The 27,838-nt window shown below is 41.6% G+C and overlaps 1 protein-coding gene across 2 annotated transcripts; it reads right to left on the bottom strand.

The window, feature by feature from the left end:
* Positions 1-5,348: 5,348 nt before the first annotated feature.
* On the bottom strand, positions 5,349-27,221 carry LOC110339646 (zinc finger protein 431-like). 2 transcript variants are annotated; one of them, XM_040742187.1, is made up of 4 exons: positions 27,087-27,221; positions 9,406-9,532; positions 9,145-9,205; positions 5,349-7,824 (listed from the first exon to the last, which is right to left on the bottom strand). In XM_040742187.1, the coding sequence occupies exons 1-4, from the start codon at positions 27,087-27,089 to the stop codon at positions 6,777-6,779; spliced, it is 1,239 nt and encodes a 412-aa protein (XP_040598121.1). In that variant the 5' UTR covers positions 27,090-27,221; the 3' UTR covers positions 5,349-6,776. The 2 variants fall into 2 exon arrangements, with proteins under 2 accessions (XP_040598121.1, XP_040598122.1); XM_040742188.1 differs by having other exon boundaries at positions 5,349-7,752.
* Positions 27,222-27,838: the final 617 nt, after the last annotated feature.

Genomic DNA, 27,838 nt, shown 5'->3' with positions numbered 1-27,838 from the left:
CATAGTCCTAGTGAGGCTAAGTAAAAAGGAGGGCACAAGGGGGCTCACATGGAAGGGAAGGAGAAACAGAAGAGACATCCTGGCTAGACTGGGGGATGACTGGAATGAGAACCTGTGGCAGCCTGAGGGAGTAGATGGAGCAGGAAAGCAATGAAAGAGACATCTTGAACCTGGGCCTTTTGGTGTGAGATAGAAACATGGTACGAGGGAAACTTTGACAAATCTACAGGGACGGTCCCAGCTAAGATTCCTGGAAATAGTGCATCGGTAGCCTGAACTGGCCATATATTGTAATCAGATTGGTAACTACCCCAATTTTCATCAGAGAACCTTCATCCAGTGAATGATGGAAACAGATACAGAAGTTCACAGCCAAGCACTGACTGGAGCTCAGTGAATCTTGTTGAAGAGAGAGAAGGAGAGAACCCACAGAAACAACTAACCTAACTAATAGGACACCACAGAATCTGGACCAACCGCTAGGGAACCTGCATGGGACCAACTTCTACACTGTGTGACAGTTGTGTAGCTTGATCTATTTGTGGGACTCCTAGTGGCGGAAGCGGGATCTGTACCTAACACTTCCGAGGCTTCCAGGAACCTATTCCAGATAGTAGGTTGCCTTGTCCAGTCTTAACACAAGTGGAGGAACTTAGTCCTACCTCAACTTGGCATGCCATGCTTTGTGGACACCAATGGGAGCCCTGCCCCTTTCTGAACAGAAACAGAGAAGTGATTGGGAGTCAGAGAGGTGGAGGAGGGGAGGAGAGGAAGGAGGGAAAACTGCAGTCAGGATTTAAAAGAAAGGAATCAATTTAATTACTAAAAAAGAATAAGATTAATAAGATGAGAAATTACACTTTACTGTGCTCGAAAACCGCTTATCTCTGTGAGGCAGTGTTTCATCATGTATAGATGTAGTGACCAGGCTCCCATTTTAGCAGCCATGACAGGCTGACATGTGCTTACATGACCTTGCCATTCCTGTCCTGGTCACTAGGAGGTCAGATGCCCTCCTCATGGCAAGGAAACAATCAGAAGTTAGCTGGCAGGACTGTGCTTCATGGCTCACGGGCAAGTGCACAACAGTGACGTGCAGAACATAGCAGCCGCCCAGGGAGGGCCTATGGACCCTAACAACCAGTTGACCAATCAACACAGGGCAGGCCACCCAAACCTGGAAGAACACCAATCCTGAGACTGTTTCATACCCTTAGACGCTCCCCTTATGCTGCCCTTTAAGATCTCTGCCTCATGGGTTCTCAGGGTTTTTCTACAGTCATCAGCCATGGTGGATGAATAAAGGACCTGAGATAATGGGTTAGCTAATTAAACAACTACAATAAAAGACTCTTTGCTTTTGCATCAAATTTGGCCTCTTGGTGATTTTGGGGTTCAAAATATGGGCTCAACATAGAATGAGGACAGAACTCTGCCCAGATCCCTGGATGAGTTATAACAGACTCAATGATAAAGAAAACTCATATTGCCCATAGTTGGAAGTCAGTGGACTTAAAGCAGGAGGGCTGTATTTTATGGGAGCATTCTTCTATTACTCTCAAAGCCTGTGTCCTGGATACACTAGCCAGTAAGGCTCGCCTATTCATCCTTATTAAGCTCATTAAAAGAACCAATTTATCCAGTGGTGATGTGGCTACCTATAGCACAGGCAGGAATTCTGGAGTCAAGGTAGGCAAATCTGACATTCTAAGACAGCCTATTCTTTATAGCCAGTTCCAGTCCAGTCAGGGATTCATGTAAGAGTATTATTAAAACAAAAAAGGAATCAACAGAAAATGACATGCAAATTATTAATGAAATTTTAAAACATATTTATTCAGTTTGTCTAATCTGGAACAGTGATGAAAAATAACTAATCCATACTTTGGATCAGAACAGGTTTAGATAGAAGGCAAAAGATATGCAAAACTAAGAAATCTAATGAAGCTACATACTGAATTTTTCCCAGCTCTAAAACCCTCCCTCAATCTCAGATCCTTTCTCTCCTGCTGAGTGGTCAGATAAGGAGGAAATGCTTCTCCAATAGAGACGTCCTCATGTGGAGGACTTTTCCCACAGAGAGATTTCCCCAGGGAAATTTAGGTTTCAATGTGCTCCTTGTTACACTTGTGATAGCCAAAGGGAGAGATATGATGGTCTCTGTAGAATAAAATTATCCCTACCATGCAGGCAGCTTCAGGAAATGACAGGGTGGGGACTGGGGAACTTTAGGTCCACATAAGGAAAGAAAAGTGGGGCCTTCTGGACACTCTGATTGACAGCTACATGTAGATGCCAAAAAGAAGGAGAGAGGGGAAGACCTGGAGGGGGCTGATGCAGCAGGGCAGAGTGGATAGAGAGCATAGGAGACAGCGTGTCCGTGGGTGCACCTGGCATTACTCTCTGCCCATTTGATCTTCTGGCTTTCACACTCAAAGGTCCCTCAGAAACTCCCCACAGCCCACATCTCTTTGTAAACGCGGATTCCCCCAGACTTACAAAGATTTGGGTTTCAGCCTCAGGATCTCAGGATCTCCTGACAACCTGGATGTCATCTGGAGTCCTGCACATGCAGGGCTCCTAATTGAAGGTGTCATGGAGTCCACTGTTTCACTCGTTGTTAACCATAGGGAGAGATACAGATGTCTCTTTAGAATATTCTAATTCCTCTCAAGAAGCTGGGTTCCAGGGACTGGCAGGGTAGAGACTGAGGAGCTTTCGGGCCCAAGTGGGGACTCACAGGGTGATGTCACTGATAGCTCCATGGAGTTGTCAGATAGGAAAGAGTACAAGGAGGCTGATCCACCACAGCTGAGTGGATACAGAGAGTACATAGGAGCCAGCTTGTCCCACGCTACTCACAAAGATTGCTCTGCTCATTTGATCCATTAGCTTTCACTCCCGAAGCTCCCTACCTAACACTTCCTATAAACTCCACAGCTCACTGTAATCACTGACTTGCCCCAGATTTACAATGACTTCCTTTTAAGTCTCAGTATGTTCTGACAACCCAGATGCCATGTGGATTCACCAGCTTTCAGGGTTCCTAACTGAAGGTTTTGAAGGCATCAGGGAAGCTGAATGGGATCCCATTCAGACAAGTCAGCCTTCATGCCTGCAAGTTCCTTTTCTCTCCTTAGAGGAGGCATAAACACCTGATAGGTGTCCTCGGGGGCTCCCATTGCTGCCTACTTACCACATTTGACAGACCTCAGTCTTGTAGCTCTGGTCAAGCAGACAGCCACTTTATAAAGACTTGCATTATCAGTTTCTGTCCTGATCATTGTTGTATTCTTACCTTACTTTGTGGATATTTGGGCATGGAAAATTTTTAAAGCACCAAATCTAAGTTAGTTTCTAATGTTGTCCATCCTGTATTTCTTCTGGGTGGTTAAGGCTGAGGGAAAGATGAATTCAGTATCACCCATTCACAACTTACTGCTATAATGACAGGTCCATGTGGCTGGATAGATGGCTCACCAGCTAAAAGTACTGGCTGCTCATCCAGAGTGTGAATTTGTTTTCCAGCAAGCAAAAACACACCTCACAACTATCTGTAGCTCCAGTCACAGGGGATCAGACCCCTCTTATGCCCCCCGCTGGGAACTGGCATGTCTGTGATACACACGGGCAAAACCACACTTGAATTAAATATCACTTTAAGAAAAAAAAAGTAAGATGAAGGAAACCTTTTTAAATATATAGGATCATTTAAATATATGGAAAATACACACACACACACACACACAATTTGTTTATGTCTGGTGCCCTAGGAGGCCAGAAAAATTCATCAGATCTCCTGGACCTGGAAATACAAGCAGTTCAGAGTCATCTGATGCAGGTTCTAGGAATCAAACTTGGGTATCCAACAGAAGCAATGCTATTGAGCAAACTCTCCAGCTTGCATGTATATCATTATAATTCAGAAGATAAAGATGACCAATTACTCCTCTGTCTACCACCATTGAAAGTGATGAAAGTCTTCACTAGATGGTTGTCGAAGGACTCAGTGGCTTTCTATACATCCCTTGAATGGACTCTCCACATTGTTGCTTGTTTTCATTATTAATGTGGTTCTCTTAATATGGATAAAGATAACAAAAGATTTTGTTTAATCCACTTAAGAGCCCAGTCAGATTATATTAGGGAATTTCTTTAATATAAAGAAATATGCTTTTTCTTTTTGGAAGTTTTTTGAGGCAGGGAGTCTCTCTCATTCACTATGTGGACCAAGCTAACCTCAAAGTCAGAGAATGAAATGCCACTGTCTCCCAAGCGCTGAGATAACAGACATGTACCGCTAAGCTCAGCTGTGATGCTTTTAAAATGATGTGTCCTGAAACAGAGAATTAAAGGATGAAATAAGATTTTAAAAGGCGGCAGGGTGATGGTGGCGCATGCCTTTAATCCCAGCACTCAGGAGGCAGAGGCAGATGGATCTCTCTAAGTTAGAGGCCAGCCTGGTCGACAGAGCTACTTCGAGGACAGCCTCCGAACAATACAGAGAAACCCTGTCTCAAAAAACCAAAAATAATAATAATAATTATATATATATATAAACCAATATTTTGAATAGCATTAGTGCTTCTTGAAATTATGTAATAATAATTTAATCTGGCAAATCATTTCATACTGTAGCATGAGTTCTTTTTGTTCTTAATAATAAAAACACAGTGTCCGATATTAGGGGGTGAAGGTAAAGGATGAGAGAAGCAAAGCAGCCAGCCACTAGAGTTCTTGCCTCTATGGAATCTCCAGACCGAAAAGAAGCCAAGCTACTGTCTCCTCCCAACATATACTTCTCTCTCTGCCCAGTCATATCACTTCCGGTCTGTCTGTAGAGACCTTCAGACCTCAGGGGTTAACCAGTGGCTAGCTCTGCCCACTGATGTTCCAGCAAACTTCATTTGCTAGACTACAAACAATTTCATTCATTTAAATTCTTTCAACGGTGTCTGTGTACACATCTTCACATACACCTAGTGTGGATGCAGCAGTGAGAACACAACTTACAGATGTCTTTCTCCACTACTTCCAAGATGGGAGCTCTAGAGATAAATCCCAGGGAGTCGCTTGGGTTTAAAACCTATTTATGTATGTGGTGGTGTGGGAGTTTGTACATGACACAGCCCAAGTATAGAAATAAGAAAAAAACCTTGTAGGAGTCGTATGGGGCTCCCAGTGATAGAACTCAGGACATCAGGTTTAGTAGCAACCACCTTTACCCACTGAGAAAAATTCTCTAGGATTCAAATGTCGGTCTGAGAAAGTGTTATAAACAGGTATTTACTGCTCAAAGTAAACTAACACATTCCATAAATAAATTAATAAAAGATAGTGGTATATCATTTTCATTTACAAATAGGATTTATTATTCAAATTGTCCTGTTTTACTCTCCTTGGATGAAATTAAGATTACAATCACAAAAGAAGATAAGAACATTTACAAGATGTAAAGTTTCACTTAATCTTCTTTGAGCATGTCTAAGGTGGCCCACTAGGAAACATCTGCAGTGTGCAAGGCTGGTAACCTCATCATGATCACCATATGAAAACGGACAAAACTAGATCCCTCAAAGGTGTCTTCTGGGCTCCACATAGCTATCATGACCAAAAACCCATAATCAAATTACGCACACACATACACAACAGAAATGATTTTATAAAAAATACATCTCAGGTGGTAGTAGCTTAAAACTTTAATCCCAGCACTCGAGAGGCTGAGGTAGGCAGATCTCTGTGCATTTGAACAGCTGTTACAAAGAAACCCAGTCTAACCTCCTTGGATACTAGCATGCCCATGCACAAAGCCACACAGACACACCGACATCACATAATTAACTTTAAATCATATCGTTAAACAATCTTCACTCACAAATGTTTTTTTTCTTGTGAAAGCATGCACACCTGTAACACAGATGTTGAGGCATTTAAATGCTTACAGAGGTATTCTTCATCTAGAATGGGTTTATGTACAAAACACAAATACGTGGGCTTCAAGGAAGACAAATCAGTCCTTCTCACTTGGTGGTGTCCATTGGGAAGACTTAAAGCATGCTGCTCTGTTAGAACAAATGTGTCACTGGGGGTGGCCTGAGAGTTTGCATCACACACCATTTCCAGTTGTCACTCTCTGCTTCATGCTGAAGGCTGAGGATGTGAGTTCTTAGTCTCCTGCTTTAGGGGCCGTGTCTGAAACCTGTTGCCATGCCACTTACATGGTGACCTTGCATTGCTCTGGACCATGAGCCAAACTAAACTCTTTCATGAGGGGACTTAGACATCTTTTATCACAGCAAGAGATAAGGCACTAATACAAATTCATAAAGTTTTAATTCCCGATGAGTTATTTCATATAACCGAAGAAAATCGTGAAATCAACAAGGGTTACCTTATCTTTTAAGTTCATAAAGATTTTGTCTATATGAGTTTGGAGGTACAAATAATAAGAGGGACATTGTAATGCTTGAACATATTGTGGACACTTGTCAGATTTTTTTTTCTCCAGAATAAGTAATCTTGTGCAACTGGATGTAAGTATGCAAGCTAAAGATCTTACCACATCCTTGAAGCTCAGGTTGCCTTCAGTATGAGTTTTTTGAGGCCTTCAAATGCTACTCTGATAGCCAAAGGCATTAACATATCAATGACACAATAAAAGATTTTGTCTGGAATAAAGACAAGGAAGCGCAATCACTGCAACTACAGGGTTTTCCTGAAGTATGATTTTTTTCTCATAATTTTGAAAACTGCTGGTATATGCCATATCACATTGATTATTTTTTCGGGGATTCTCTCCAATGTGTTCTTCTATGAATTCGAAGATGACTGTGCTGTGCAAAGGCTTCAACACACTGATTACATTTGTAAGGTTTCTCTCCAGTATGTATTTTTTTATGTATTTGGAGACTACCGAGATATGTAAAGTCTTTCCCGCATTCATTACATGCATAAGGTTTCTCTCGAGTATGTGTTCTTTTATGTAGTTTAAGCTGTCCACTACTTGAAAAAGCTCTACCACATTCAGTACATTCATAGGGTTTCTCTCCTGTATGTGTTCTGATATGTATTTGGAGATGACATTTTCGTGAAAAGGCTTTACCACAATGATTACATTCATATGGTCTCTCTCCAGTATGTGTTCTTTTATGTGCTTGAAGATGATTGTGACGTGCATATGTTTTATCACATTGATCACATTTATAGGGTTTCTCTCTAGTGTGTGTTCTTTTATGTATCCGAATATAACTCTGGTGTGCATAAGTTTTACCACATATATTACATTCATAGGCTCTCACTCCAGTATGTATTATTTCATGCATTCGGAGATTACTTTGCTCTGAAAAGACTCTACCACATTGATTACATTTGTGAGGTTTCTCACCAGTATGAGTTCGTTCATGTATTTGAAGATGACTATAACGTGCAAAGGCTTTACCACATTTATTGCATTCATAGGGTTTCTCTCCAGTATGTGTTCTGATATGGATTTGGAGATTGCTGCGCTGTGAAAAGGCTTTACCACAATGATTACATTCATAAGGTTTCTCACCAGTATGTGTTCTCTTATGTTTTCTAAGCAGAAAAGCACAAGAGAAGGCTTTCCCACATTGATTACACTCATAAGGTTTCTCTCCAGTATGTGTTCTTTTATGTATTTGAAGACTACTTTGGCATGTAAAAGCTTTACCACATTGATCACATTCACAGGTTTTCTTCCTAATACGAATTCCTTTACGTCTTTGAAGATGCCTGGAATATGCAAAGACGTTAACACATTGAGTATATTCAGAGGGATTCTCTCCAATATGATTTCTTTTGTTCCTGCAAAGATAATTGGTATATGTAAAAGCTTTACCACTGATGAATCAGTGTACGTGTATGAATTCATTTTACAATTGGGTGTAATTGTAAAGAGGACTCAGATTTTTTTTTTCATTTTTTTATTTCAATTAGCAACAAGCTTGCTTTACCTGTCAATCCCAGCTCCGTCTCCCACCCCTCATTCCCTGGTCCCCCACCTTTCCCCTTACCCCCCCACACTATCACCTCTCCATTCCCAAGGGAGGATGAGGCCCTCCATGTGGATATCCAGAGTCTGTCATTTCTTTCAGGGCAGGGCCTAGGCCTTTGAGGGATCAGATCTTAAGATTTACCCTCATGGTATTCCCCTTCATTGACAGTTGTTCATTTTGTGTCTTTAATGATGCCTGTGATGATAAGACCATTTATTACATGGCTCATTTAAAGCATCTTTTTTTTTTAATGAGATTTTTCACATATTTGAAGAGAACTGGAAAAACTCAGAGCATTACCATACTTGTTGTATTCATAAATTTTCCTAAAGTGTGGATCAAACTACATTTTCAAAGTGAACCAGGACAAACAGAAGTATGTACACATTCCAATACTCATAGGGCTTTTTTGACTACATGTGAGTTTGTTGGTGTATTCCCAATGAAGTTGGGAAAAAAATTAATTGTCAATTTGTATAACGTTCAACAAGACTGTTTAACATAGAGACTACTATATATATTCTCATTGTTCTGAGAGAGAGGTATGTTGCCTGTCTCCATGTTCCTATGTTCATAACATTTGTACCCAGAGTGACATATAATAAATCTATTAAAGATTCACAAATAAAGGCTCCCACTTTCACTCACATAGATTGACTTTCTGTTCCTCATAGACACATGATATACAAATTAAAGCTTCTCCATGACAACCTTCTCGACTCTCAGAAACTTCATCTCTCCTTAAACTTAGCAAAGTTACTACAAATATATGAGTAACACTAGCTTTACTATTAACTATTTGCTTATTAGAAGGTTTTGGACATAATCTTATCACCTATTCAATGTATAGAACTCTTGTGATATCTAAGCTGTATGAAACAAAAAGGACTTGGCAATCTACAGCATAGCGCTCATGGAGCTGTGATTCAAATGATAACAGTTAACACATTGTTTCCTTATCTTCTTTCTTAGAGAAATGGCTTGTGAAGACAAATCACCTATCTGACACTGAGATACATGGATATGTGAGAATTTAATAATCAATACACTATAACCTGTCCTTATTTACACTGTTGCTTTTCTTCAAAACTTCAAGAAATATTTATAACAGCTTACACATGAAAATTACCTTCCATGTCTTCGAGAAGTTTGGCAATGTTCTTCAATATTATGATCTTTGCAATTGTTACCTAAAACATAAAACCAAAAAATATATGATATATTATTAGAAATTGTGCAAAACTCAGGTTACTGTCTTCAGTTCACCTTAAAACCATGCCCGATTTACTCACCTTATTGTTCCTTTCTCAATCAAAATTTTAGAAGAGGATCGATAACCAAGAAAAGTTGTCCCTTTATTTTGAAACATGAGGAAAAACTTCAGTCTTACCTACAACAGTGAAGTTCCAGTAAGTTTCCAACATCACATCTTTGTAGAGATTCTTCTGGGAAGGATTCAGCAAAGCCCATTCTTCCCCAGAAAAGTTGATATGCACGTCATCATAGGTCACTGTATTCTAAAATATCCAATACATGTGTACAACAGAAAGTATGATAGTGATAACATTGTAAATGTATAATTCTTTGACAATATATTCATAGAATTCTTGTGCTTCCCACACATCTTTCATGACCAAAGTTATAATGTAATCACCAAGTCACTCTAAATAGGCAGTTCACCTGACATTTCTTCAGTCTTTGAATAGGATATAGCCTTCAAAGAGAAATTCCAACTAACAGACATAAAAAGAGACAGGCAAACAGATCACTGGTACTGAATACTCATCAGAGAAATTGTATGAAGAATTACAAACTACAAACAAGATGGGAAAGCCGGGTGTACTGGTTCATGACTTTAATACCAGCATTCAAGAGGCAGACACAGGTGTATCTCATTGAGTTGGATGCCAGCCTGGTCTATGCTGTAAGTTCCAGGAGTGCCAGAATTATATATTAATAAGACCCTGTCTCCCCCACAGAAATCAAACAAACAACAAAGGTAGAAAGAATTTAGAGGTTTTTATTGAAGTTTCTACAAAGAGTTACACATTCACTCCAGTTCAGTATTCATCTTCCAGAAACCTGAAGTGTTCCCATCTAAACTACAACATTAATATGAGGGAACGCATGTTTAACCATTTACAAATGGACAGATGAAAACACTGGCAATGTACATGTTGATCATACATGAGCATCATACTGCAGAAGAGGTAGCTCAGCAGTTAGCAGCTCTTGCTGGTTTTGCAGATAGGTGCTCTCAATTGCCAGTAATTACATGGGGGCTCAAAACAGTACCTCCAAGTTCAGGGGTTCTGAGGCCATCTTCCAACTACTGTGAGGAACAGGCACACATATGTGCATATTTATACATACAGGCAAAAGACTCATATCCATTCAAAAGAATTCAAAACAAGCAATAGGTAAGAATGTCACACACCTGCAATCCAATGACTCAGAAGGCTCAGGCAGTATTAACACCATGAATACAAAAACCTACATTTCAGGCCCATCAGCCAAACAAAGAACCAAAAGAAAACAAAACAAACGAAAAACAGGCATGCTGGCCCACCTTTAATCCCAGCACACAGGAGCCAGAGTCATGTGAATCTCTGAGTTCAGAGCAGCCTAATTTCAGGACAGCCAGGACTACACAGAGAAACCTTGTCTTCAAAAACAAAACTAACAAATTTAAAAAAATGGGGCTAAGAAAATGGCTTATCCTATTGTATAGCAATCACTTCAACTGTATCTTATATGACATATGATAGGACCTATAATGATGGTGTCATGAAAGCAGGACACAAACAGGAAATGGCCGGAGGAAAGAAACATGCAAATCCCATGTCCAATGAGGAATATCATCCAGAAAGATTCCTCCTACTAAAGGTTCCACAAAAACCCAAAAGCCACCAAGGAGAGACAACTGTTCAAATACATCATCCTATCTGTGAGGCTTTAATTCAATTGACTACATTCTGACCCAGGTCACTATAGGCTCATGGTCATCTCATGATGAAAATGTATTTGATCTAACTCGACTACTGTCACAGCTACAACAGCTTCTACACTGTTCAAATGTCCAAACTCTCTTCTGATACTGAAGACAATCTCTTATAAAATCAAGAAACATACTAAAAATTTCCTACACACAATGGCACCAGATATAGTCCCATTCTAAAAGAACGTATGTGGTTCTGTTTCAGACCCCATCTTGGGCAGACATCACACCCTCCTGTCAGGCAAATTCAGTCAAAGATTCCCTGATGGACCAGAGGCCACACCACTATCAGAAATCCAGGTGGGCAGTTCATCTGTGAGCCTCATTAATAAAAACCATGGCTCTGTTCTTAGAACAGTGTCACAGTGTTCCTTGGATGGCTTTCCTGTAGGAAGCACCAGAGAAGTTCCTGTGTGCCTGGCAAGGACAGTTGTGACAGTATCTTCATCGAAGGCTGTTTTTCCTGGGACTGGCCATGGGATGACACCTTTCATCCAGCATCACTCACTGTATGCTCTTCATGGAGTTTTCTTTAACTCTGATGGTAATGGGTATGATAAGGGCATGACGACATTCTCTTCATAGTTTATAAGGAGGATTTATTAAGAATTTATGACAGGATTGAGAAGGTTTTAAGAAAGACAAAATAGGAGGTCAGACAGTTCTTGAAGCACATACTAGTTCTCAGGAACAAATACATAGTATCCTCTGACTGCAAAAACAGCCCCTTGCAGCCGGGTGTTGGTGGCGCACGCCTTTAATCCCAGCACTCGTGAGGCAGAGGCAGGCGGATCTCTGTGAGTTCGAGGCCAGCCTGGTCTACAGAGTGAGTTCCAGGACAGCCTCCAAAACAATACAGAGAAACCCTGTCTCGAAAAAACAAAAACAAAAACAAAAAAAAACAGCCCCTTGCAAGAATGAACATTAGTTCAGGAAGAAGAAACTCATCTCTATAGGTACATGAACCTCAGGCAGTCAGAAAAAAAGAGAGCACCCAGCAGTGGTGGCTTACACCTTTAATTCCAGCACTTGGGAAGCAGAGGCAGGCGCATCAATTTGAGTTGGAGACCAGCCTAGTCTACAAGACCTAGTTCCAGGACATGCTCTAAAGCTACACAGAGAATCTCTGTCTCAAAAAAACAAAAAAAGTGATAGCTATCCAGAAAGTCATCCATTTCCTTTAAATTTTCCAATTTGTGGAGTACAGGTATTCAAAGTATGACCTGAAGATTCTCTGAATTTCCTCAGAGTCCATTGTTATGCCCCCCTTTTCATTTCTGATTTTGTTAATTTGCATGTTCACGCTCTGCTTTTTGGTAAGTTTGGACAAAGGTTTGTCTATCTTATTGATTTTCTCAAAGAACCAACTCTTCATTGTATTGATTCTTTGTATTGTTTTCCTAGTTTCTACTTTATTGATTTCCACCCTCAGTTTGATTATTTCCTGGCCTCTACTACTCCTGGTGGAGTTTGCTTCTTTGTGTTCTAGAGCTTTCAGCTGTGTTGTTAATTCTCTAGTGTGACTATTCTCCAGTTTCTTCATGTGGGCACTTAGAGCTATGAACTACCCCGTATCAATGCTTTCAAAGAGTCCTATAGGTTTGGGTATGTTGTGTCTTCATTCTCATTGAATTCTAGGAAGTCTTTAATTTCTTTTTTTATTTTTTCTTTGACCCAGGAATGGTGCAGTTGAGCATTATTCAATTTCCATGAGTTTGTAGGTTTTCTGCAATTTGTGTTGTTGTTGAATTCTAATTTTCACACATGGTGGTCTGATAAGATGCATGGAGTTATTGCAATTTTTTTGTAGCTGCGGAGGTTTGATATGTTGCCAAGTATGTGATCGATTTTTGAGAAGGTTCCATGCGGTGGTGAGAAGAAGGTATATTCCTTTCTATGTGGATGGAATGTTCTATAGATGTCTGTTAACTTCTATTAGACCCTTTGCTTCTTTGTTGACTTTCTGTCTGGTATTCCTGTCTAGTAGTGAGAGTGGGGTGTTGAACTCTACCACTATAAGTGTGTGGGGCTTTATACGTGATTTAAGCTTTAGTGATGTTTCGTTTATGAACATGGATGCATTTGTATTTGGGGCATAGATGTTCAGGATAGACACTTCATCTTGGTGGATTTCACCTGTGAAGAGTATGTAATGACCTCCTTCATCTCTTTTGATTGATTTCAGTTTAAAGTCTAGTTTGTTAGATATTATGATTGCTACCCCTGCTTGTTTCTTGGGGCCATTTGATTGGAAAATCTTTTCCCAACCTTTAACTCTGAGCTAATGTCTGTCTTTGAGGCTGAGGTGCAGCACAAGGATGGATTCTGTCTTCAAATCCATCTGTTAGCCTGTACCTTTTTATGGGCAAGTTAAGACCATTAATGTTGAGGATTATTAATGACCATTGATTGCTCATTCTTCTTTGGTTGGCATAACTGGATGCTGGCATGTAGAAGAATGCGGATAGAACCATGTCTATCGCCATACACAAAACTTAAGTTCAAATAGATCAAAGACCTCAACATAAATCCAGCCACACTGAACCCCTTAGAAGAGAAAGTGGGTGGTACCCTTGAATGAATTGGTACAGGAGACAGCTTCCTGAACATTAATTACACCAGTAGCACAGACAGTGAGATCAACAATTAATAAATGGGACCTCCTGAAACTGAAAAGCTTCTGTAAGGCAAAGGACACAGTCAGCAAGACTAAAAGGCAGCCCACAGAATGGGAAAAGATATTCACTAACCCTACATCTGACAGAGGGCTGATCTCCAAAATTTACAAAGAACTCAAGAAGCAAGTCTCCAAAACACCAAAGGATCCAATTAAAAAGTGGGGGACTGAACTAAATAGATATCTCAATAGAGGAGTCCAAAATGGCTGAGAGGCACTTGAGAAAGTGCTCAACAACCTTAGCCATCAGGGAAATATAAATCAAAACAACTCTGAGAAACCACCTTACTCCTGTCAGAATGGCTAAAATCAAAAACACCAACTACAATTTATGCTGGAGAGGATGTGGAGGGGAACACTCCTCCACTGCTGGTGGGAGTGCCAACTCGTACAGCCACTTTCGAAATCAGTATGGAGATTCCTCAGAAAAATGGGAATAAACCTACCACAAGACCCAGCAACCCCACTCTTAGGCATGTATCCAAAAGATGCCCATTCATACAAAAAGGATGTCTGTTCCACTATGTTCATAGCAGCATTATTTCTAATAGCCAGAATTTGGAAGCAACCTAAATGCTCCTCAACTGAAGAGTGGATAGAGAAAATGTGGTACATTTTCACAATGGAGTACTATTCAGCAGAAAGAAAAAAAAAAACAAGGAAATCCTGAAATTTGCAGGCAAATGGATGGCACTAGAAGAAACCATCCTGAGTGAGGTAACCCAGTCACAAAAAGAGAAACATGACATATACTCTCTCATATATGGATTTTAGACATAGATCTGGGGACTGCCAGCCTACAATCCCATGGCCAGAGAGTCTGAGAAACAGAACCTTCATTCAGTGGCTGATGCAAGCAGAGGCAGACTCCCGTGGCTAAGCACTGAGCTGAACTCAAGAAATCCAGTGACAGAGAGGGAGGACTGATGACCAAAGGGGTTAGGACTCGGCCTGTTTTACCCCCAGAAACAGCTGACCTGACAAGGGTTAGCTCTTTAATCCCAAACTGATGCCTGGGAATCCAGCACAGGACTGATCAAGACACCCTGAGTGTGGGTGTCAGTGAGGAGGCGTAGGTAATCTATTGAGCCTTGGGTAGTAGATCAGTATTTATTCCAGGCATACAAATGGACTTTGGGCTCCCATCCAACAATAAGAGAAGCACTCACACCCTGGACTCTTGGGGGAGGCTCTAGGCGCTGCCTTGGATGAAATGACAGACTATGGACATCCCCGTGGAGGGACTCTCCCTCCCTGGGGAAATGAAGGGATATGGGGGAGGAGGTTGGTTGGAGGGAGCAGGAGGAGGCGAGGGAAAGGGAGAGGGACCTGGAATTGACATGTGAAGAGACTTTGCTTCTAAATTAAATTTAAATTTAAAAATAAAAAAATTATATATGTATATATATATTTTTTTTTTAAGTAAGGTCACCTTGGGGAAAAAGAAGGAAGGAAGGAAGGAAGGAAGGAAGGAAGGAAGGAAGGAAGGAAGGAAGGAAGGAAGGAAGGAAGGAAAAAAGAAAACAGGAGAGGCTGGCCAACAGTCAACAACTCCTGTGCCAACATACTGAATTCCTAAACTTGGCTATGATTATGCAGGACAGAGTACATTCAGGTAACAATTGTCAAGCTCTTTGGTTGCATAGGCTGCCAGCTAGGTGTGCTAACCACAAGGACCGCTGAGATGTGCTTAACTGTGGTCATAAGGCTAAAATGTCTGCCAAAGGAAAATAAAGCCTGTAAGAAAGAAACTTCTGACTAAACTTCAGTGAATTATTGTCTGCCTTCCTGGAAAAAAAATGAAGAACTAAAACTGAAATTGTAAGCATTATGACTTTCAAATGAAATAAATACAGAGAGACTCAAGCTACTCGGGGCAATCTCTTGAACAACAAAATTGGTGGTCACGTCTTCAATTATGCCCGTGTCACATCTTTGTTCTTAGGACCCTCGAATCTACTGGAAGAAGACCTCAGAACCCCAGCCACTCTTCCACTATCCCCACGACCACTTCAACCCTCATCTTTGTGACATAGCCCCAACCTGGGCAGAGCTGCCCTGCTCAAACAGAAGACACATTAGCTGTCAGAAGTCCATGCAGGCCACCTGACATAGACCTCCCCCTTTCTCATGATCCCACACACATAGACCACCGACATTCACATGATCCCTCCCACACACAGACTTACCCATTCTCATGATCCCACACACAGATAGACCTACCCATTCTCATGATCCCCCCCACACACATGTTGGGGACTGCTAGAACCTTGAACAAAATGGAGTCTGTCAACCGTTTCTTGGCCTTCTGACTACGTGACTACTAGCACACATGCCCTTGAGACAAAGGAAAAGGCTAACCATTAAAGTTAAATTTACACAGGGCAGCCCACCCGCCTAGCCAGAGGGAAGTACCCTTACAGAGTAATTGTCTTTGTTAACAAAAGGTTAAAGTGTTCTGTTGTATACTTCCTACCCCTCCCTAATTCCTGCACCTGACTTACACTGACAAGCATTTGTGGAATGCAACTAATGACTGATGGAAAATTACAGCTTTGTCTTTACCGTATTTGGTGTATATTTGAATTGAGACTTGATTGACATGCTTGTACCACCCCCTGAGGTCCTTCCTCTATAAATTCCAGCGCGCCCCAAAAAATAAAGGCTCTTGATCAGCGAACGTTGTCTTGAGCCTGTTTCCATTAACCTCTTGAAGTTCACTTTCCAGATCGGATCTGCTCGTGAAGGCCCACTAAATTAGCAGCGACCCTCATCATCTCACCCCCGCGGGTCGGGGGTCCCTTTCCCGGGGGGTCGCACACACAGACTTACCCATTCTCATGATCCCATACACACACAGACTTACCCATTCTCATGATCCCCACACATAGACCTCCCCCATTGTCATGATCTCCCACACACTATTCTTCTCCCATTCCTTTCTTGGACTTTTCTCTGCCATCAACTTGGGGGAGACTCCCTGATGCAACAGGTGCTACACCTGCAGCCAGATTTCAAGCTCCCAACAGGGTTGGGAAACTGTAGCTGGGATGTATCATATTAGAGAAAAATAGACATACAAAAGAAAAGAAAGCAATGTGGACACAGTGAGGGAAGACTGAACCAAGATAAGACTAAAACTCCAAATCCTGTAGCTCTTTCTCAGACAGGTGGAGCTTCATTCTCCAATGGTTTACATAGCTCTATCCCTGAAATGTTTCATACATCTCTCTTTTGTTACTTCTACTTCCAGTATGCAGCTCTCCACGGCAGATGTCTCACACCCTAGGTATCTCATCATCCATGGGCTCAAAATACAATACTGGCTTCATCTTCACAGTTTCGAGCAAGGAACTCTCAGTGTCCTCACTAGGTTTATGACTCTGCCAAACAGATGGGTCCAACACTGAACTGAAATCACAGAGGAAGATTTACAATTTGCATCCTTCAAGAAAGATCTGTTTTCAAAACCAGCTTCCAGAAGCAGTACAACATGGATGAACACCCCAAATTTGGCTTCTAGCGTGTGATGGACCTTATCACTCTTGGACCAGTTTCATCAGGTTCTGTATGAAGTTGCTTCCTGGGACTAGGTATCACTTTGCTTCCTCATTCCATGCATTGAAGGTTTAGCTGAATGGAGTTTTATCCTTAGGGCACCTATATAGGCCTCCTTGACAGAGTAAGGGCCTCCTCTTTAATGGCAATAAAACTTCTTGAATGTCCCCGCCTGTTCAACACTGGACTGCCATCTGATGCTTCCCAGTGCTGTTTCTCTACAACCCAGACTTCATTCTGTCTGCCCCACCTGTTTCGCTGTAGACACGAATGAGTCATCACTAATAACCATCCAACAGAATCAATATTTTGTCTCAGAAATCAGCCCATTACATTTTAATTCTGCCTTAGTCAATTTCTCAAGGAAAAGAGGAAGGAAGAAAGACTTAGGGCCAAAATATACAAATAGCCTCTAGCAAGTTTTCATGGAGTCTATTTCCCACTGAAACCCTGTCTACCTCCACTGCCTGTGTTACTCTCAACACTTACACTTCCAAGTCCTACAAGAAAAGCTGATTAAGCTCTGTGTACAGATTTCTATGGCTTTTGCCATCTGAAGTTCTAATATCTCAGCATTCCTCCAAAAGCCATCAATCCCAGGTCTTCTGCAGCAACAAAATCACTTTTGATGTGCCACATTTGTTCAACTTGCTTGTTTCTTTCTGTAGTTAAATTGTCTAACCAAAGCCCTCGGGTGATGAATGTGTTCGTTTGCCAATTCTGCCAGATGAGAATCCATCATTGTGGGAACTTAGCATACAAGCACAAGCTAGCCATGGAAGGCAAAACCCAGGGCAAGCACTGTTTCCTGGCTTTCTCTCTTGTGTGGTCACTGTGTTGTGCTCAGCCAGCTCTCTGATCCAGCGCAGGTCCACTTGCTTAGGGATATTGCCTCTCTCACTGCAACAGCCTTCCCTCATCAATCATCAACCAACAGGATTTCTCACAGACACGGTGACCAGAAATTCTGATCTGGGAATGCCACAAATTGATGCTCCCTTAGAGGACTCAAGGCTACCTCATCCTTACAGCTAAAGCCAAGACAAAGAGAAAATAACATAAGAGAAGGTTTCAAAAGCCCAAAGCCAATGTATTAGCCATATCAATCACTTAAACAGCCAAACCCCAAACATGAAGGTAGCTACCTGGAAAACTCAGATATGCCTAGAAATGAGGAGGGCTAAGCCTCTAACATCAAGAAGAAAAAACTAAAACTCTCCCATCACAGAAAGTTCTCAAACCAACCAAACCACAAGAAACTTGTAACATAATTCAGTAAACTTTCTGAAAAAAACCAGCTGGTAAAGGTCCATCATTTTCTAGAGAAACAACAAAATAATTAAATGATAATAAAACTAACAACATAGATGGCACCACCAGGAAAAACTGAGACCTGACACATCTACATCTACACATCTACAAATATTTATCATGGTCCCTTAAACAAGAATGACAAGAGTGGAATCGAATTCAAACTCCACGGACTCAGTGGCCAGAACTCATGCTGTGCACCCCCACTCTCTCTGCAAATATTAGAAAACAGGTTGGGTGAGGAAACAATGGATTTATATGAAAGTATACCAAGAATTACTCACACTTTTCTCTCAGGCTGAGCATCTTAAACCAGGAAAATAACAGTATTGCTAAGGAGGGTCACACCATTCTGCCAGAATCTTCTATTAGGGTTGAACTAGTGTTAAGTGCAGTAATTTGAGTAAATGATGAGGTCAGTCCTTTATCCAGATTCTTGGTTTTTGTCATCTGTGTACCCAAGAAATGGACGACCATGACATTGATTGATCATCTAAAATTGATTACATGACTTCACCCTGGCAATAACAAGCACAGCCTGTGCCTCCTTTCTGCACTGTTCCCTCATCACCTTCAGAGTTGGTCAGTGAACTCAACTCATCCCAGATCCCTCTACACGTGTAAGTCCCCAATAAAAGCCAGAGAGAGACTGGAGGACACTCATTACTGACCTATTTTTCCTTCGAACTGACCAGTCAAGGTCCAGGCTGGAATGAGTTGCAGGACTGTCTTTCCAGCACTCGGGGCACCAGAGTTCAGAGTCTGGATTAAGTGCCTTCAAATTAATTCCCAATTACATACTGTGAGGCAAGCCTAAGCTACAGGAAACACTGCTATGCTCAAAAGCACTTGAAAAAAAGGAATGAAAATCTTAATGTCCAAGAGACATGGGAAAATTGAAGCAAATAAATATTGGAACAGTAATGTTCTTTAAGGAAAATGAAAGGGAGGAAGAAGGAAATGAGAGTGGAATGTAAAATAGGATTGTCTTTTAATTTAAATTAAAACAATAATTATAAAAGAAAATGAAATTTTACAATTTTTAAATGTATTTATTAAAAATACAGTGTTTTGCCTGCATGTATGCCTGTGGGCCAGAAGAGGTCACCAGATCTCCTTATACATGGTTGTGAGCCACCACGCGGTTGCTGGGAATTGAGCTCAAGACCTCCGGAAGCGCAGCCAGTGCACTTAAACTATGAGCCATCTCTCCAGCACCGAAACTGAAATTTTAAAATGCCAACAATTGACTTGTTTAAATTATAAAGATAGTTTAAGATTTAAAAAACAGCTATATTGGCATTGAAAAGGGAATAGTAGTCATTAATAAGACACTGATATTCATATGCAAAAATTAGCTGCTGAGATCTGTAACCTGACACACAGAATTATACTCAACAGTCTGTGTCTCAAACCTCTGAACCGACTTAACTGCGTCAAGCAGCATTGGCCTTTCTGCATAGAAGTCTTCCCTAATTGGAAATTCAATATTCATTGGAACAAGTTAACTTTCCCCAAATTGTACGCCCACCATTCTAGTGTGTCTTCAGTCACATGACATGAATTAATACATGCTTGAAAATACAAAACTACTGACCCTGCCACAATCAGGTTCTTTTCATAATGGAGACTCAAGCAGCTGGTTGCCCACCCTGTTTTCCTCTTCGGTGTACCGAGTAAACTATTCCTCCTATTCTGGTCTGAAGGCAGAAGCCATGCTCCTCATGCAAAGCCTTTTCCTGTTACTGCAATGGACAGTTGACAACATGATTCAACTGGATAATTTTACAACTCTGAAGTGGTAGTCATTTAAATATTCTGGAAGTGTAACATAGAAGACAACAAGTCACTGACCTGGAGAACAACAGACTAGGAACACAGGAAAGCTTGTCTAGCCAGGCCTGACAGTGCACACACGCAGGAGGCAGAGGCAGGCTGATCTCTGTGAGTTTGAGACCAGCCTGGTCTACAAGAGCTTATTCCAGGACAGCTAGGACTGCAACACAAAGAAACCGTGTCTCAGAAAAAAAAAAGGAGAGAAAAAGAGGCTGACAGAGAGAGAGAGAGAGAGAGAGAGAGAGAGAGAGAGAGAGAGAGAGAGAGAGAGAGAGAGAGAGAGAACAGAGCTTGTCTCAGAAACATTTTTATACAGGGTTGGAAGTGCAGCAATTCTAGAACTAGTATGCCTTCACAGTGAAACATCACTACACACACTTAAGACATTAATAAAGAAAAATCTCTTTAATAGTAGCATGTATCCATCTCTGGCTAATGCTCAAAGACCAGCCAGCCCAGAACAGATTTTGTATTCCACATATACCATCATCCTTACATTTCTTTTAGGGTCAGCCATCAGGCTACACTTTGAATAATTTAAATAGGGACAGCAAGTCTAGCCATTTAGGCAGATGGGAGATTACTCAGCAAGGTATTACTGGAATAAGAACCCAGTGATAAAGTCCTGAGGTGGAGTTGCCAGAGGATGAAAAGACAGGAATAACAGTTGGCAGAAAGAAAAGCTGGGTCAGGGGGGTCTTGCACAAGCTATAAATTATGCCAACTGAGCTTGTTAAGAACAAGGGGAAGTATTACAGGGGGGAAAATGCAAGAAAATTGACACATCTATGTGAAGTCAGAAGAAATATTAATAGTACCAACTCAGGAAAAGGCTTTAAAAAACCATGTTTCACAAGGGTAATACATGGTGACTAAGCCCACAGTGGTCTTGGGACTGATAACCTTAGCCCCATGTGGTGGAAAGATTTGGGAAGGATCCAAATGATTTTCTTTATGAATTTTATTCTCTCACTTTGGGTATAATTGTGGCTAATCCTTCCCAAAAAGTCACTGCAAGCTCTTTGTGTATATTCATTATCTTCCCATAAGGAGGAATTTACTCATTAGTTAAAGTACTACAATTTCTGCTGGGTCCATTACTGTCAGTTGATGAAGTCTTAATTTTCCTTTTAAAAAGCAAATCAGAAATGGTTTCGATATATGTTTTTAATTTTTTATTCTGTTTATGTGGTAGAAATATCCATGCTAATATGTTATCGTCCCTCTTCATCAAAATCCCTGAAGGGTATTCACTAGATGATAAGATAACCAGAATGCAGTCAAGCGTTAGATCCACACAGTCCACATGTGCCTCAAGTACTCTCTTCTACCCATTCTAATTCTTTTTCACCTGTAGTCTTAGACTATATAAGTTCTTGTCCCCTTTTAGCATCTTTTTCAAATGTTTAAGATCATGTGCTTCTACTCTGATAATAGTCTGTAGCTGGGAAATCTCTCCCAGCAATTATAGAAGATCATTACCAGTCTGATATCAACCTCTCTTGATCAGCACTTTTCGTGGTCTAATTTTCTGTAGACCTATTTTATATCCTAAATAATTGACAGAATCTCATCTTTGTATTTTTTTTTCAAGGGCAATTTGTAACCCCCATCAAGACAAAACTTTCCTTACTTCCTCAAACATTTTTGCTAATGTCTCTGCCTTAGAACCAGAAAACAATATATCATCCATATAATGGCAATTTATACATTATGGAAACTGTTCACAAATTATTTCCAGCAGTTTTTGAACAAAATATTGGCACAGGGTGGGGCTATTTATCATTCCCTGTGGGACAACCTTCCATTGATATCTCTTGATCAACTGAGAATTATTGTTAAGTAGGCACTGTGAAGGCTAAATTATATTCATCTCTTTCTTGTAAAGGTATAGTGAAGAAACAATCTTTTAAATCAATAAGTATAATACGCCACTCTTTAGGTATCAGAGAAGGCAAGGGTATTTCAGGCTGTCGAGAACCACTTGGCTGAATTATTTTATTGATGGCTCTCAGATCTGTAAGCATTCTCCGTTTTCCAGATTTCTTTTTAATAACAAACACAGGAGAATTCCAAGGACTGGTAGAGTCTTCATTATATCCAGCATTTAGTTGTTCCTGAACCAGCTTTTCTAGAGCCTGTAGCTTGTCAGAAGTCAAAGGTCATTGCCCAACCCAGACAGACTCATCAGTTAGTCACTTTAAGGGTAGGGCTTTTGGTTCCTCTGTTTGACACTGGTATTCTTTTTCTGTACAGCATGGATTGATGGTGTCTGCTTTATATAGTGCCTTAAAATATATTTTTCCACAAACATGAGTTTGTTTATGGTTCATGCCTGATACTGGAAGAAAGTTAATCTGGGAATTCCATGGCTACAATAGATCATGACCCCACAAATTAATGCATGATTCTGGCAGACACACCTATGCAACTGTGGTAAAAAAGAAGCTTCTTTAGAAAATGTTTCATCTCCATGATGACATCTTAGGCCAGGAATATTGTATTCCAGACTCTTGCTTCTGCCCCACCACGTCATAGCCATATTTGGTAAAAGAGAGAGTCAATGCACATTGGTCATAGACCAGAGATGGATGCCTCTGGAGACTCACCTGACTTCCTGATGCTTCATGTTCACCATTTGCTTTGTCATAATATAAGATATGGAAAACTGGGAATCAAAACTGGAAGCGAATAACGAAGCTTACTGGACTCTTAGTTGTCCTTTTCCTAATAAAGAAGACATAACTACACCATGGTAATCAACCATGTGATCCTAATTGACACTGATCAAATAAGGACAATGCTAAGCCAGAAGTTGATGGCACACGCCTTTAATCCCAGCACCCCCTGTGGCAGAGGCAGTTGGATATCTGTGAGTTTGAGGCCAGCCTAGACTACATAGTGAGTTCCAGGACAGCCTCCAAAACAATACAGAGAAACCCTGTCTTGAAAAACAAAAAACTAAAAAACAAAAACAAAAAAAGGACAACGCCTTACTATGCTTGTCTTACCTCATAGAGTCCTACAGCTCCACCCCGGGACCCCACCTTTACTACATTTTTGTTTGAAACTAGTTGCATTTCCTTTCATTTCTGAATGTGTTTTCAACTTGGTGCACACCAACTATGGAGAAAATATAAATTTGGGAAAACACCTGTATGTCAGAGGGATCATACCAATATCCTTTAGGTCTACACTGTTTTGACCATTTTGTTTAATAATTGTATGTTTTACTACCTGAGATTTGTTTTCCTGCATTTGTTTCTCTATCACTAACTGGAATATTTATTGCATGCTGTCTTGTTTTCCCATTCACGTCTGAATTTACAAGCTGCTATGAAATTGTTATTAATTATTATATGAGTCCCATCAGCAATGTGTGCACATCAAGAACCAGGGGATGCAATATAATGCACATGTTTAAAAAAAACAAACATGTACCTATGTAAAAAACAGCTTAGGTGGGAACCCCACTACACCCAAGGCTGTACCTGATAACTAGAACCCATTGATATCACTGAGCCCAAATAACCAGACACAGTTCTAGAACCTCATGACACCCACTGGACAGTATATAAGCAGGGATCTGCTCTGTACATATGGAGAGAGATCACCTTGATCTGGCCATCCGCTAGAGAATCTACCTCAGGATCCCAACCCCTGAATCCTTGACTTCTGTTAGAGACTAGACCTTACCTTCAGCTAAGGTATATCACTCATGTGAGCAGCCTTGAGGAGACAAGCTTAGGGCCACAGTTGGGAATTTAGAGTGTCAACCTGTGAGATGACCATCAGCATAATAAAACATAACTTGTGTTATAATAACTAGGCATATCTATCTTCTCTTTCATGACGTCACTTTCCTATGATTGGTAATTAGATGTAAGTCTGCATCAAAGGGAGGAAAGGAAAACTTTTCCAAACCAAATACAAGAAAACAGAATTTTGAAGAAACATTGTATGACTCATGTTATACACCAAAAGCAGCTTGTTTTGCTCTAACTGCTTTATAAGACACAAGCACTTTTGAAAACAAATTAATCCCTGCTTTTTACCCGTATGTTTGTGTGTTGAAGAGAACCTCTTTCATGTATGTACAGGTTACACACCACAAAGGAGGGTGTCAGAACCCCTGAACCAAGAGGACCAGGTGGTCATGCACCTCCCAAAGGGGATGGTGGGAGCTGAACTCTGGTCATAGCCAAGAAGGAGATATGCTGAGCCACCTGCCCAAGCCCATGATACTTTTTATTCAATAAACTAAGTCTTTCACAGACTAACAACAACCACAAAACATAAATGAACCAAGCAAATAAATGATCACTGGGAACATGATTCATCAAAGTTGAGATGTATGTGGTCGATTTGCACCATAAATGGAATAAAATCCAGAGACAATGTCCAAAAAATTATCACAGAAAAGTTCACTCCAAACACTCAGAATAATCAATGGGATTATTAAAAAATAGTACACATATTGACACAATGTGACTTCTATATTTACCACAATAATCAAGAATGTGTACAAGGTTTATGTAGGAATAAAGGGGATGGACTGAAAATGCCAAGAGCAAAAGCAGGAAAATATAACCAACTTTTCAAAAGACCAAATGCAACGCAGCCAGGAAATGTGGGGTCTTGATCAATGCTGCCCAACTCAACTACCTATGATTCTATGTGTAAAGAAATGTATTGAACACAGACTTCCCAACTCCCACAAAATTAACTCACAGTGACCATGGGAGCCCTAACCCTTTCAGAGGAATGGATGAGGGGGTAGAAAAGAGGAGGGGGGAGAGAACAGGAGGAGAGGTGGGAGGGGAAACTGTTTGGTATGTAAAATAAGTAAAAAACTTAAAATAAAAACAACACCTGCTCAGGTGGTGGTGCACTCCTTTATCCCACCACTCAGGAGGCAGAGGCAGGTGGATCTCTCTGAGTTCCAGATCAGCCAAGTCTACAAGAGCAAGTTCCAGGACAGCCTCCAAAGCCACAGAGAAACCCTATCTTAAAAAATAAATTAAAAAACATCACCAATAGTTGACTTTTTAGACTGTTAAAAATAAAAGGAAGAGCACTAGACTACACTGACTTTGAAACAGAGTTGGCACTTCCCTGATACAGAGTATGCCATTAAGACATTGTATGACTTCATCCCATTTCAAATGTTAGTGGTTGGGAGTTGTAAGTGACACAGGTTTACAGCCAATGTCCATTGTCTCAAGCATATGAGCTGACTTAGCTGCATCAACCAGATCTGCACATATCTGCATATAGGAGTTCACTAACTGGAATGAGCCCTGAACCTTCCCCCAGTTCTGTCTGTCTCATTCACACTGAAGCATATGCTGGAAATTCCACACAAAGTCACTCACCCTGCAGCTCACTGCCTTAACCTTCAGTCTGTGGTCTGAAACAGCCTAGTCTCTTTCCCCTGCAGTGTACACGGTAACTGTTCCTCCTCTTCTGGTTTGAAGCCAAGCTCCACACACAGTTCCTTGTCCTGTCACTGCAATGGACAGTGCACTAGGTGACTCAAACTGGTCATTTTAGAATCTGTGGGACTACAGGCTTGTAATCCAGGAATTCAGTGTGGTTACTCAGGGGCTTAGCAAGGGCAATGCCTGTGGGGCTACAGACAGGGTTCAGGTCCACCTCACTCAACACAGGAGACCTTAGACCAAAACCACTTTTCAAAAGGACTGGAGATGCAGCTATTCTAGAATGAATGCACCATAACTTAATGTTGGCTGTGACTCTGTAATGGCCCCTTGAGCAGCATGTCCTTGAGAAGCCTTTTCTTTGATGGGGAGGTGGGCATTTAGGCTAGGTTGTCTCCTTTGTTATGGGAATGTAGTTTAATAGCTGATTAACACTGATAACAGACATTTACATTTTATCACACTAATCTCTAACAGGCATGGACAGCATACTGTCTGCTTTTAGTGTATTTGGGAGTCAGCCCTCCCACAGTCAAATTCTACTTTGCATAACTCCTAAGAACTGAGAAATCCAGCAAGATGTGGAGCGCCATATGCCTTTAATCCCAGCACTCGGGAGGCAGAGGCAGGTGAATGAATCTCTGTGAGTTCCAGGCCAGCCTGGTCTACACAGTGAGTTCCAGGGCAGCCAGAGCTGTACAGAGAAGCCCTGTCGAAAAACAAAACAAAACAAACAAACAAAAAATGAGTCAACCCTCCTACCATCAATTCTATTGCCATCAATTCTACTCCTCTACATGAGAATTGGGCAAGTGAGTGCTACTCTGCACAGGAGACACCGTTTACAAGCTCCACAGCATTAACTCCAGAATGATCCTAAACCTGAGGGTTAACGTTAAACGTGCAGAAGTTCTGGAAAATACTAGGGAGACCGGGGCTCTCCGAGTTTGGCAAATCTGCCTTCCACAGTGACAACACAAGCACCGCTGGCGCGCTCATTCCACAACGACGTCAACAGCAGGGCAATTTCAAAGCGTTCCCGCTCCCAGTGCTAAGCACAGACGCAGCCCAGAGAGCACAGTTCTTCAGAGGCTGCGGCACCGGCTCAGTGAGCTGCAAGGACCGGGCAGGACCACGCCGAGCTCTCAGTCTGCCCGCTGCTCCTACCCGGCCCCGGAGGACCCAACACACCCGCTCCCGCGGCTCTGCCGGCGCTGATCCCAGCCTGGGGACAGACGCCCAGCACTCACCATGGCCGGCTCCGCCTCCCAGCCTGGGGACAGCAGCCGCGGACTCACTAAGGTGCAACTGCCTGGCTCACCAGCGCTCTAGGCACAGATCCCGGGAGCGGGATCCCCAGCGCACAACACGTGACAACTTCCGCTTTCCTCCACAACTACGGGCAGCAGGGACCAGGCACCGAGAAAAGCCCGCCCATCTTTCCGTCTGCTGGAGCTCTGATTGGCTAGTGCGGCATGAGTGACAGGAATGAGTGAGCTGAAGGACTCAGCACAATGGTTCCGGGCTCTGACTTCCACCCCCAAGCCGACCTATCCCGGGCTGGATGGAGATTTGTGCCAAGTGTCTTGTTTGTGTAAACCAACGGGTTCAGTTTTAAAAGGAACTTTACAGACTCCAGAGGAAGCTGATCAGACAATGTTGCCCAACAGGAACACAAGATACCTCAAGAACACAACAGACCAACTCCACAATGGCCTGGAGACTGATAACCAGAGCATCATTCATACAAAGACTTGGGTTGGCCGGGCGCTGGTGGCACAAGCCTTTAATCCCAGCACTAGAGAGGCAGAGGCAGGTGGACCTCTGTTTGTTCGAGGCCTGCCTGGTCTACTGAGCGACTTCCAGGACATCCTCCAAAGCTACAGAGAAACCCTGTGCTCCATGACCTTGCCTCTGCTGTCCTGGTCACTAGGAGGTCAGATGCCCTAGTGACCTAGAAAAAAGTTAATATCTAGAATTTATTAGCTTTCTACTCATTCTG

The sequence above is a fragment of the Mesocricetus auratus genome, unplaced genomic scaffold (genome assembly GCF_017639785.1).
Source record: "Mesocricetus auratus isolate SY011 unplaced genomic scaffold, BCM_Maur_2.0 Super-Scaffold_6731, whole genome shotgun sequence".
Taxonomy (NCBI): domain Eukaryota; kingdom Metazoa; phylum Chordata; class Mammalia; order Rodentia; family Cricetidae; genus Mesocricetus; species Mesocricetus auratus.
This window is presented reverse-complemented; position numbering and strand designations above follow the sequence as displayed.

What these genes read in the sequence shown, in the direction of transcription:
- LOC110339646 (XM_040742187.1), bottom strand. An exon ending in CTGGAACTTCACTGTTGTAG is followed by an intron (nt 9,206 to 9,405) that starts GTAAGACTGAAG and finishes TTTATGTTTTAG; the next exon opens with GTAACAATTGCAAAGATCAT. An exon ending in ACTTCTCGAAGACATGGAAG is followed by an intron (nt 7,825 to 9,144) that starts GTAATTTTCATG and finishes TTATCTTTGCAG; the next exon opens with GAACAAAAGAAATCATATTG.